Below are 12,389 nucleotides of genomic sequence, written 5' to 3'. Positions count from 1 at the left end.
CCCCCTCCCTGGGCCTCTCAAATCCCTCCTCTCCTCGCCGGGCCGCTGCCCTAAATCGAGGTCTCCTTATCGGGGAGCCGGCCGACAGGCGACCCGACGTCTTCCTTTGGAGGGTGCCGGGCAGCCCCAACTCCAGTCCAGAATCTTGATTCCCATTCTCCCAAACCCGTTCCTGCCACTGTGAGGTGCATTCCAGCAGCCTTTAAGTCCTGCAAGCTCTACCTCCGAAGAACTGAATATTCCAGAAGGTGTCCGTCTTTCTTTTTCTCCTGCAGTAACACAATCTCTCTCTCCTGAGCTTCCACAACCCCTCCATAGTGCTCCCCTTAGTGCTCCCCTGTGGCTCCTTTTGGCTCCTTTAATTAATTCTCAAAGCAACTCGAGTGATCTTTGCAAAAACATGTGTCAGCTTAAAATCTTCCAGTTCAATCCCGTTTTGAAAATGAGCAAAGGACAGGAATAGACAATTCACTGATGTCACAGACAGCAAATATGCCCACGAAAAGATGTTCACCATCCTCAGCCATTAGGGAAATGCAAATTAAAACCACAAGGAGATACCATTACAGACCTGCCCGGATGGCTAAAATTTAAAAAGAATGATGATACCAAATGCTGGTTGGTATGTGGTAAAATTGGACTTCTCTTATATGCCTGATGGTAAATGTAAATGTTATAGTCACTCTGGAACAGAATATGATAGTTTCTGGGGTTCCTGGTGGCTCAGTTGGAAGAGCATGTAACTTGATCCCAAGTTTGAACCCCACGTTGGATATTTATTACTTAAATAAACTTTGCAAAAAAAAAAAGTGTGACAGTTCCTAACAAAACTGAGCAGGACCTTATTTGAACACACTAGGCTTTTCCCCACCTCCTCACTGAGGCCTTCCCTGACCATCCTGTTTCAAGTAGCTAGCTACCTCTATCACCTGTCTACTATTAGATGACTCCTTGCCATCTGAAATTGTTTATTGATTAACTTGTTTACCTGTCACTCTTTACCGTTCCAAGTTCCCAAAACTTGAGTCAAAGCTCCATGAGGTGTCCTAACCCCTGCTGTTTTCCCAGCACTGAGCACAGTGCCTGATTTAAAAAAAAAAAAAAAGGTAAATAAACATTTGGTGAATAAAAGAAAGAAGGAAGGAAGGAATACTTTCCTTACTGATCTCTCTGGCCTCCCTCTAATCTCCCCTCCACACTGCATCCATCAGGAGTTTTAGAAAATGCAAACCTGGCCAGATTAGGGGCCCTGGATGGCTCAGTCCGAGAAACAAGTGACTCTTAATCCCAGGATCCAGGTCATGAGTTCAAACCCTAGGATGGGTGTAGCGATCACTAAAACAAAAAAATAAACTTAAAAAAATCTGGCCAGGTTAACTCTTGCTTATAAATCCCAATCAGCTTACTGCCCTCAGTAGCGGACTGCCCTAAGATTAAGATTCTGTGTGTGTGAGGCAGAGTTTCTTGAGAAGAAGATGAAATGATGGGGCGCCTGGGTGGCGCAGTGGGTTAAAGCCTCTGCCTTTGGCTCAGGTCATGATCTCAGGGTCCTGGGATCGAGCCCCGCATCGGGCTCTCTGCTCAGTGGGAAGCCTGCTTCCTCCCTCTCTCTGCCTGCCTCTCTGCCTACTTGTGACCTGTCTGTCAAATAAATAAATTAAATCTTTAAAAAATATATTTAAAAAAAGATGAAATGATGACTATAAGGCTCCAGTCAGCTATCAGGCTTGGAGTTTATTCTGAGACCCTGGGAACCTTTGAAGGCTGTTGAGCAGGAGATGCACATGACTAATACCAAGGGAAGTTCTTTCTCTGTAGAGTGTAGGTAGAAAGCAAAAGAGACAGAAGACACCTCACAAAGAGGCTGTTGAAGATTGGGAAGGGAAGAGTCCAAAAAGAGGAGGAAGTGGATCCTAGAAATATTGAGGATGAAAACTGGACTAGCCTTGGTGACTGAGTGCATGTGAGGGAAGTGAAGAGAATGTTTTCTTTTGCTCTTCCTAATTTCCTTCCTTTTGTGGACCTTAAAAATAAAAGGTACTTTCCCGGCAATAACTGGGTTGATTTCTGAATAGCAATTCAGGGGGCGCCTGGGTGGCTCAGTGGGTTAAAGCCTCTGCCTTCGGCTCAGGTCATGATCTCAGGGTCCTGGGATCGAGCCCCGCATCGGGCTCTCTGCTCTGCGGGGAGCCTGCTTCCCTCTCTCTCTCTTTCTGTCTGCCTCTCTGCCTGCTTGTGATCTCTGCCTGTCAAGTGAATAAATAAAATCTTTAAAAAAAAAAAAAAGAATAGCAATTCAGGATAAGCAAGCTACAGCAAAACTATAGGCTGGCCCAACCAACAAGGGAGAGGAATGTTAATTTAGGGAAAAGAAGGAGGAAGTTGGGAGTTGTTGTTTGGAAGAAAGTGCATTGGAGAAAAGCACTTCAGGGTGATGATGTTTTGTCATTGGCTGAGTTGCAGCGGGGATCAATTTCTTGTAGGCCATGCAACCACAGATGTACCTCTTTTCCTGTTGGAGCCTGTACTGGACAACTCTTTCTTTCTTTCTTTTTTTTTTTTTTTTAAAGATTTTTATTTATTTATATGACAGAGATCACAGGTAGACAGAGAGGCAGGCAGAGAGAGAGGAGGAAGCAGGCTCCCTGCTGAGCAGAGAGCCCGATGTGGGACTCGATCCCAGGACCCTGAGATCATGACCTGAGCCGAAGGCAGTGGCTTTAACCCACTGAGCCACCCAGGTGCCCCTAGACAACTCTTTCTTATGAGGGGTTTTCTGTTGGGTCTGTAACTGACCTAGCTTCCTAGATTTGGGGAAGTGGTTCAGCATGAGAGCTCCCCCTCCTGGCCTAGTTTCCCTTTATGAACTTTTCCACTTGAGCCAACAAATACTTACTGAGCACCTACTAGATGCCAGAGAACAAGACCGGAAAGATCCCTGTTGTGGAAGAGTCAGCGAACATTCTGGGGGCAGGAAGCAGATGAGAGATCAACAAAGAAGCAAGCATGTTTGGGACTGGGCAAATGCTGGGAAGGAAATAAAACAGGAGTGTGAAACCAAAAGTACCAAGGGGGCCAGGAAAGGCCTCTCTGAGGAAGTAACATTTGAATGGAGGCCTGAGGGATGAAAAGGAGCCAGGGGAGCAAAGAACCAAGGAGGGATCCAGGAGGAAGAGAAGCGAGCGCGAAGGTTTCGTGTGGGGTGAGGGACAGAGCAGTGGAGGGCTGAGGTGGGGACTGTAGCTCACGGCAGCCTCACTCGGGCTTTTGGAGGCCATGGTTGGCAGTGTTTATCTGAGGTACGGAAAAAGCCACCACAGCGTTCAGAGCTGGGGACTGATCTGCTCCAGTCAGAAAAGTGGCCCCAAGGCTGCCTAAAAGTTAAGGAAGGGGACTGGAGAGATTCTGCTGAAAGGCAAACAGGGTCCCGCCGCCTCACCGTCTGCATTCCCCAACGCCTCACTCTCCCCCTCCGAGCCGCCCCAACCCAACCAAAGGGAAGTGGGGGCCCTGCCAGCTGGAGGGTCCCGTGGGGTTTGCCTAGAGCAAACAGGAAGCTGCAGCCCAGCGAGCCGGGCCTGGGAACGGGCAACTGAGTGAGCAGGTCTCTTGGGTCTCTGGACCCCTTTCCCTGAGTGACAGCAGAGTGAAGGATGGACATAACAGCCACACAGGCAGAGAGAGAGAGAGAGAGAGAGAGAGGAGGAAGGAGCAGAGAGACTGGGGCGGGGAGGGGTGGAAGCACAGATTTCAGAGTCAGGACCCCTGAGTTCTACTGCTTATTAGACCACCAGCTCATTGTGTGAGCTCAGGCAACACCCTGACCTTTGGGGGGGCCTCGATTTCCCCGTTTCCAAAGGCGTTCCTTCCATAACTGAGGCAGAGGCTTCCCAGAGACGTGGGACACCAAAGGGCACGGACTGAGCACACAACCTGGCTTGCGCTCTCAGCCGCTGGCTGGGGCCGTCTCCCCTTACCTGAAGGCCTACTGTGTGCAGACACTCAATTCAACAAATACTTGTTGGGTGCCTGTGATGCCCCAAGCACCGTCCCAGAGCCATGATGTGTACAGCGTTGAGCATGACCAAGGCTCTGCCCCGAAGGGCTTCCATTCTAGTGGGAGGAACAGAAAGTGCACCAGCAGACGCACCGCCAAGGTCATTTTCACACGGCGGTAAGCGTCCGGATGAAAATAAAAGTGTGGCAGGGAGGAGACGAGTTTTGTGGGTCTGGAGGCGGGCATGGAGAAGGGGACTGAAGGTGTGACCACCCCTTCCTCCCTCAGGGGACTGCCCGCCCGCCCGCCTGCCCCCACAGGCACTCATGCTTCAGTGCCCCCCCCCGGGCCCCCGCCTGCCCCAGCATCCCCCGCGCGGCCAGGCTGGGTGCCCCGGGGAGTCTGGCCGCCATGCCACCTCCTCTCCTTCTCTTCTTCCTCCTCTTCCTTACCCCCGAGGGAGTCAGGCCCCAGGAAACAGTGCTGGTGAATGCTCAAGGTATGTCCAGAAGGTACAGATGGGAAAGAGCTGGGGCTGGAAACGCGGGTCTGGCTGGGGGCCCTTGGCCAAGTCACCTACCCTCTCTAGGCCTTCATTTTGTGATCTGTAAAACTCAGGGAGGGGTTGGCAGGACTCAGAGCTCCTCCACTCCCAGCGGGTGGAGTCCTTGGGTAATAACCTGGCGTGAGGAATCAAGAGGGTGAAGATTTCCTCTCTTCCCTCCTTCTCTCTCTCCTCAGAGGGAGGCAAAGCTGAGCTACCGTGTCTCAACAGTCCCTCAGATGGTCCTCCTGAGCAGGAGGCCTGGTTTCGGGGGCTTAAGTCAGATCTGGGCCACGGGCCCCAAGACGTGGTCATCCAGAAGGGGTCCCTGGGCGTCCAGCTGCTTGTCTTCAACGTCTCCGACCAGATGGGGGGCTTCTACCTGTGCCAGCTGGGGCCCCCTTCCGAGCAGGCCTGGCAGTCTGGCTGGACAGTCAGCGTGGCAGGCAGTGGTGAGGTCTGGGCTGGGGCAGGGAGGGGTGGATGAGAAGAGGGAGGGATGAAAAGAAGGGAGATGGGGGCGGGCTGACACGGATCTGTAGGGAGGGTGTGGAAGGGCCGAGGGACAGGCACGCAGCTGTTCTAGGTGGCTCCTCAGAGCTCCTGTGGCTTCATGACTTCAACCCTGAGCTGCTCCGTGTTTCACTCTCGTCTCTCTCTGGGTCTTCGTCTCTGTCTCTGCTTTTCTGGGTCTCTGTATGTCTTCGCCTCTCCTGGATGTGTCCATATCTGGTTCTGGGTCTTTTCCTAGGGGAGGTGTTCCGGTGGAATGCTTCGGCCTTAAATGACTCAGGCTGCGGCCTGGGGAACAGGTCCTTGGAGGGCCCCAAGCCCTCTTCTGGCGATCCCACAAGCTCCCAGCTGTACGTGTGGGCCCAAGACCACCCTGAGATCTGGGAGACCGACCCTGAATGTGCCCTGCCGAGGGACAGTCTGAATCAGAGCCTCAAGCAAGGTAGGGTACCGGGAGGATGCGAGGAAGTGGGGATTCCAGGGGTGGGGGATGGTGACTGGGAATTGGAGGGTTTGTGGGGAGGAGACCCCAAGGCTGACACTTTCCTAGCCTTGGCTCTCCCTGCCCCAGACCTCACCGTGGCCCCTGGCTCCACATTCTGGCTGCCCTGTGAGGTGCCCCCTGCCTCCGTGGCCAGAGGCCCCATCTCCTGGACCCACGTGCGCCCCAAGAAGCATAACATATCCTTGCTGAGCTTAAATCTGAGGGAGGACGCCCCAGGCAGAGAGATGTGGGTCCTGGGCACCCTCAGGGGAGGGGCTGTTCTGTTGCTGCCCCAGGCCACTGTTCGAGATGCTGGCATCTATCGTTGTTACCACGGCAACATGACCATGGAGATGCAGCTGAAGGTCATTGCCCAGTCAGGTAGAGTTTCTCTCAATTGTGGGGCACCTGGGTGGGGGCTACTGGGAAGAACTGGGAATCGGTCAACCTTGGCACCCCCAAACTGAGAGCTAGTACCAGACCCACCCCAAATCCCAGCTTCTCTACTGACCGCTGACTCCACCTCTGTTCTCCCTTGTTTCCACATCACTACTTTTCTGGGTCTTTTCCTACCGCTGGTTGCTCCTTCCCATTCTCTAGGGTCTTCCTCCCTCCCCCACTTTTCACTGTTGGAGCTCGGAGGCATTGTCTTATCCCTTCAGCACTTTCTCTTGTCTTTGTCTACACTCTCTTTCTGTCTGACCTCCTTAGGCCACCATGCCTTAGTGATTCAATTCCAGGCTCCATACACCTCACCCCCGGCCATTTCCTGTCCTCTGATGTCCCCGCTCAACATATACAAAACCAACATCGGGGACATCTTCCCCAAGCATAGTCTTTTGGGTGTCTCTGGGTATATGAAAGCCACTACAACCTGCCCACTGGCCGAAGCCAGGAACCTGGGTATCCTTCCTTTTCCTCAGCCACCTATCCATCAGACTGGTCACAGTGTGCTGCTCCTTCTGTCTCCTTTAACTCAATCCTACCATGCTACCCAAACAACAGTTCTCAAACTCAACCTCGACTTTAACTCCACACTTCCCTCCAGGACATTGCTGCTTCCCCTCTTTAATCTTGTGAACTTGACTCTGACCTTCACTTTGCACACGACTGTCCTCAATTGCAGCAGGAAGCTTATCATCACGCTCCCCTGAATCCTAACACAGAGTCTGACTATGGTCGTGGTTTGTTGCACAGATACTGCCTCAGGCCCCAGCTCAGGCTCTGGGGCGCAGTCCCTGACCTCAGAGGAAGGGAGGCCATTCCCCCTTGTAGCTTGTCATTTTGAGGATCTGTGTCTTGTCCATGTCTCCCAGACTTCTGGCCCTTTGAGGTCTTGAGGCTGGGAACCAACACGCCAGCCTGGGGTCCCCGTCTCATAGCTGCTTCTCCCCAGCAATACGGTACTGGCTGCTGGATACTGGCGGCTGGAAGGTCCCTGTTGTGCCATTACTTTACCTGATCTTCTGCCTGGGTTCCCTGGTGAGCTTTCTGCGACTTCGAAGAGGTCAGTCATGCCCCCCAGCCCCTCTGCCCAACTCACCCATCTTCCCCAGCACAGCTCATACCCGCTACTCCAGCAACCACCTTTTTCTCTTCCCATACCTCTAACCGACCTCCAAACTTACCGGGCCCCTTGGACTTTGAAGTCCCCTCCCCTCCATTGACCTAAGGGACCTCCCTAGCGCCCCGCAATCTTCACCGCGCCTCCTCTGATCACGCCCCTTAACTCTCACCAGCCCTAATACTCAGGAGGAAAAGAAAGCGAATGACCGATCCCACCAGAAGGTAATGACGCCGGCGCCCCCGCAGTCTCCCATCCCTGCACTTTTGCTCAATGCTTTGCACTTACTGTTTCCTTTCCTTTACCGTTGAAATACCGCCCAAGCTTCAAAGCCCAGCTCTAAAGCTTCCTTCCCTTGTGAAGACCTCCTGGGAGTGATCCCAGACCCCTCTGCAGACTGCGGAAGAACAGAGGAGCAAAACAGACACGACTATGTTTTAATCGAGGGCCAGGCCTCACTGGGCAACTCCCCTCTCTCCGCCAGGTTCTTCAAAGTGACGCCTCCCCCGGGAGGCGGGGCGCACAATCAGTACGGGAACGTGCTCTCGCTTCCCACTCCCACCTCCGGCGCAGGTAGGAGGCGCCGCCGGGTCTCTCCGCGAGCTAGAGCCCCACCCCTTTTCTCGTCGCTCCAATCCCCGGAGCGCCCAGCCTCCCCGAGCTCGGAGCTCCGCCTTCAGAAGAAAAGAGCCCGCCCCTGGGACGCGGAGTCCCGCCCAGATTCGAGCCCCGCCCCTAGCACCTGAGCCCGCCCCCAGAGCGCAGTGCCCCGCCCCCAGAGCGCGGGACCAGGAGTCGGGCTCCGAGGGTCGCACCTCCCAGCCGGGAGACGGAGGCCACGCCCCCCAGGTGCAGATCCCGCCCTCTCCGCTCAGGGCGAGGGTCCGGGACCCAGAGTCCGGGGGCGCGTTGGAGCCGGTAGTTTCCCGTCCCCTGCCCAGCCTCGCAGACCCTTAGTCGTGGCCGCCCCCATCTCTTCTCTCCCGCTACAACGCTCCTCCCGCCAGGACGTGCCCTGAGGTGGGCTGCAGGCCTGGGAGCCGCCGTCCAGTCCTACGGAAGCCCGCGCAGCGACGTCCCGGAGGTTGGAGCAGCCGGGTCCCGGAGCCCACCGCCCGCAGGTGATGGATTGGGGGGGGGGGCGTCCTCACGTGAGGGATGTTGGCGCGGTCTGCGGCAGGAATTCTGGGCTGGGGCCTGAAGGACGGGGGCGGTGACTCGGTTGCCACTCACATCCCCGAACCCCAGGCCCAGAAGAAGAGGAAGGGGAGGCCTACGAGGAGCCAGACAGCGAGGAGGGCTCCGAGTTCTACGAGAATGACTCCAACCGCGGGCAGGATCGACTCTCCCAGGGTAAGACTGCGTCCCCCCGCGGCTCCCCCACCTTCTCCCCAGTGGACTGTGGGCCCTCGCTGGACACCCCCCTCTCTTTCTCCACCAGATGGCAGCGGCTATGAGAACCCTGAGGAGGGAGCCTTGGGTCCTGAGGATGCAGACTCCTTCTCCAGCGGTAAATTAGGGTTCTTGGGGGGCCTCGGAGGCTTGGGAGGACCCAGACGGCTGTGGAGCCCCTAAGGCGCAAGAATGGTCCCCGGAGTTCTCTTTTTTCCCGCGCAGCCGAGTCTTACGAGAATGAGGATGAAGAGCTGGCCCAGCCAGTCACCAGGACGGCAGGTAATTGTGAAGACAGCCCCATTAATGTGGGGGTGGGGGTGGGGGGGTGTGTATTGGGGACCTGGAGGCCAGGAGAAATAACTTCCCTCTCTTCTCTAGATTTCCTGAGCCCCCATGGGTCAGCCTGGGACCCCAGCAGGGAAGCAACCTCTCTTGGTGAGAAATGCTAGGAACCATCCTGTCTTGGGCAGATTGGGTTGACCTGGCGCTCAGCTCCGCCTCCAGGTTCAACCTCAACCTCAACCTTGACCTTGACTCTGACTCCTGGTGTAATTCTGGCCTTGAATCGATTCCTAACACTAACCTCAACCCCAATCCTGATCCCAGTATTTACCCCACCCCTAACTATAAACATCAGCTCTGGTCCCAGTGCAGTTCCTACTTGGATTTTGACCTCCACCTCACCCCAGCCCCATACAAACCGCAGCCTTGACCCCAGTTGTCTCTACAACCGCCTCACGACTCTGACTTTGACCTCTGCAGGTTCTCTTCTTGACTGTGATCATAATCTAACCCACATCTGACCAGACCCTTAACGAGGGTCCTGAATCGGACGCCAACCCTACTCTCTCCTTCCTAGTACAGCCTGGGTCAAGTCCTCCCCCTTCCTCTGTCCCTCAGATTCCCTCTGTGTCTTAGGCTGCATCTCCCTTCCCCAAGCCCAGCATGGCTCTAGGCCTCCAACTCTCCTGCCCAAGCAGGCTCCCAGTCCTACGAGGATATGAGAGGAATCCTGTATGCAGCCCCCCAAGTCCGCTCCATTCGGGCCCAGCCTGGTCCCAATCATGAGGAAGGTGGGTGTTTCTGCTTCTGTCCCCTTTGTCCCCTGGGTTTCACCCCCTCTCAGCCTCCTGCTGGCTCTAGTTGATTCATGCTGTTCTTGGTCCTAATCAGATGCAGACTCCTATGAGAACATGGACATGGATAATCTCAGTGGGCCAGAACCAGCCTGGAGAGGAGGGGGTCATATGGGCACCTGGAGCACTAGATGAGTCCCTCCAGGTGAGCTGGGAACTGCCCTTTAAGGAAAGGGGAGAAAGGGAGATGAGTAGGGGTGGGATTGGTTCTCGGGCAGGGACAGGGGGAAGGGTTCCCAAGGCCTGGTGCTCAGGGTGCAGGCTTCTGGAGGCTTCTGGAACCTCCCTGTCACCGTTTCTTCTCCATAGCCTGGGCCTCCTTAGGCCCCGGAGATCCATACCTGATTCTGAAATCTGGGACCCTGAGCAAGTCATCTGCTGGAGCAGCGATGCCTCCGATGTGTGTATCTGTGTGTGTGTGTGTGTGTGTGTGTCTGTGTATGTACCCATGAAACTTTGGCTCCCCTTGCACTCCCCCAATAAACTCAATGACTTCTTCCGATCCTTTGATGTAACGCCCTTGTATGGGAGGGGGGAGGGAAGGGAGGGTGCCTGTACTCCCATCCGCTTCTGGAATCCAGCAGAGGAGGGAGAGCAGCATCAGCATCGTAGGTACAAAGGGGCCTTCTCCCTCCGGTGGCTTGACCTGTGCCCGTCTCCCTCACTTGTATATTCGCTCATTTTATCTTCATAAACAGCCCTAGTTCAGAGCTGAGCGTCGGAGGCTGAGAAGCTAAGGAATGCGCCCACGGCTTGCCTCACTGGGGTCCGCACTCGAATTCTTGACAGTCTAATCCCAGAGCCTATGCTCAGTCTTGACACGCTCCCTTGTTGGAGTTTTGTAGATGGGAAAATGAATGTTCGGCTGAGTGTCACGTCTGGGGCCGCATGACCGGCGCTTCACAGCGCTAGTTGTGAATCCAGAAATCTGGCTGTGGTTCTAGCCATCATGCCTACTCTCGGATAAGCTACCTTTTTTTTTTTTTAAAAGATTTTATTTATTTATTTAACAGACAGAGATCACAAGTAGGCAGAGAGGCAGGCAGAGAGAAAGGAGGAAGCAGGCTCCCCGCTGAGCAGAGAGTCCGATGCGGGGCTTGATCCCAGGACCCTGAGACCATGACCTGAACCGAAGGCAGAACCCTGGAATCATGACCGGAGCTGAAGGCAGCGGCTTAACCCACTGAGCCACCCAGGCACCCCAGAATTCCTTTTCTTAATGCTCCAGTTCTTTCTTCATAATGTCCCATTTTTTTTAAGAGCCGCTCTTCCTTCTTTATCTCTGAACCTTTAAAACTTAACTTTCTCTGTATTAACACTATTATTACGTACCAGGCCTTGTTCTAATAAGTGCTTTACAGGTCGTGTCTCATTTTATCTTTGCAACTCCTATGAGGGAGGGATGCTAAAATTGTTCTCATTCTCCAGCTGAGAAGATGGAGTCACAGAGAAGTGAAACACTTCGGTTGCTAACTGACCTTGGGTAACTTGCTTACCCCCCAGTTATAAAACAGCATGAGGGAGGGAGCACGGTGTGGTTACTATTATCTGTACAACGGGTTGGATCTGTACAATGGGGTGGTGAGTTTCATTTCACCACCGGAAGGTTTCTTGACCTCTTTGTGTTTTTCCTGCCTCCAGGAGTCCCCTGAGTCCCCTGGGCTCCTCTGCCATCCCTGGGGGCCAGCTTGCTTTGGTTTCTGCCACCGTCTTACAGGCAACACAGGTTTCTGACCATTTTATTCACGAATCTCCGAGTAGGCGTTCATTCCAGAGGTTTGGTTGGAAGGCAGCTATGCTCACCACTATACCACCAACGCCAGAGGTTTGGTTGGAATCCAAGTCCATGCTTGGTGAACCTCGGGGTTCTGATTTCCTGCCATGGCTTTTCCCATCCGCTCCCTGTTGGGTGACTTGCTTCCGTACTGTATCCCAAGGTCTGTGGATGGATTTTTTTTTTTTTCTTGTCTTCTGCGCCCAGGACAGACAGCCCATTCTCAACTCCTAGCTTTGTGCGAGGCATGCGGTTTCCATTCTGTGCTGTTCCTGGGGCCTCCGCTGAACCTCTGTCCCCATGTGGGGCTTAAAACCCCAATCCTGGGATGCCTGGGTGGTTCAGTTGGTTAAGCATCTGCCTTCAGCTCCAGTCATGATTCCAGGGTTCTGGTATCGCGTCCCACATCAGGCTCTGCACTGGGCTCCTTGCTTGGCAGGGAGCCTGCTTCTTCCTCTGCCTGCTCCTCCCCCTGCTTGTACTCTTGTGCTCTCTCGCTTTCTCTCTCTGGCAAATAAATAAAATCCTAAAAACAACAACAACACCCCAATCCTTGGGATCCCAGCATCCCTGATGGATTCTTGCCTTGAGCCTACTTCTGCCTCTGCCTCTGCCTGCAACTCCCCCTGCTTGTACTCTGTCAAATAAATAAGATTTTTTTTTTTTTTTTAAGGGAGAAGCAGGCTCCCTGCCAAACAGAGAGCCCAATGCACAGTTTGATCCCAGGGCCCTGAGATCATGACCTGAGCTGAAGTCAGATGCTTTTTTTTTTTTTTTTTAGATTTTGTTTACTTTTAAATTTTTTTTAAGATTTTATTTATTTAATTTATTTATTTGACAGACAGAGATCACAAGTAGGCAGAGAGGCAGGCAGGGGTTGGAGGGGGAAGGAGGCTCCCCGCTGAGCAGAGAGTCCGATGCAGGGCTCCATCCCAGGACCCCGAGATCATGACCTGAGCTGAAGGCAGAGGCTTAACCACTG

At 53.9% G+C, this 12,389-nt stretch overlaps 1 protein-coding gene across 1 annotated transcript; it reads left to right on the top strand.

Annotated features, from left to right (window-relative positions):
- Positions 1–4,398: 4,398 nt before the first annotated feature.
- Positions 4,399–10,137, top strand: CD19 (CD19 molecule). The gene is made up of 15 exons (XM_044233547.1): positions 4,399–4,496; positions 4,739–4,993; positions 5,293–5,496; positions 5,626–5,919; positions 6,935–7,045; positions 7,278–7,326; positions 7,587–7,675; positions 8,110–8,223; positions 8,351–8,455; positions 8,544–8,612; positions 8,720–8,776; positions 8,876–8,932; positions 9,478–9,570; positions 9,671–9,778; positions 9,943–10,137. The coding sequence occupies exons 1-14, from the start codon at positions 4,409–4,411 to the stop codon at positions 9,766–9,768; spliced, it is 1,683 nt and encodes a 560-aa protein (XP_044089482.1). The 5' UTR covers positions 4,399–4,408; the 3' UTR covers positions 9,769–9,778; positions 9,943–10,137.
- The last annotated feature ends 2,252 nt before the right edge of the window (positions 10,138–12,389 follow it).

This window comes from Neovison vison, chromosome 14 (assembly GCF_020171115.1).
Source record: "Neovison vison isolate M4711 chromosome 14, ASM_NN_V1, whole genome shotgun sequence".
In the NCBI taxonomy this organism is placed as follows: Eukaryota; Metazoa; Chordata; class Mammalia; order Carnivora; family Mustelidae; genus Neogale; species Neogale vison.
Note: the sequence above shows the minus strand (reverse complement) of the source record. Positions and strands in the feature narration are given on the sequence as shown.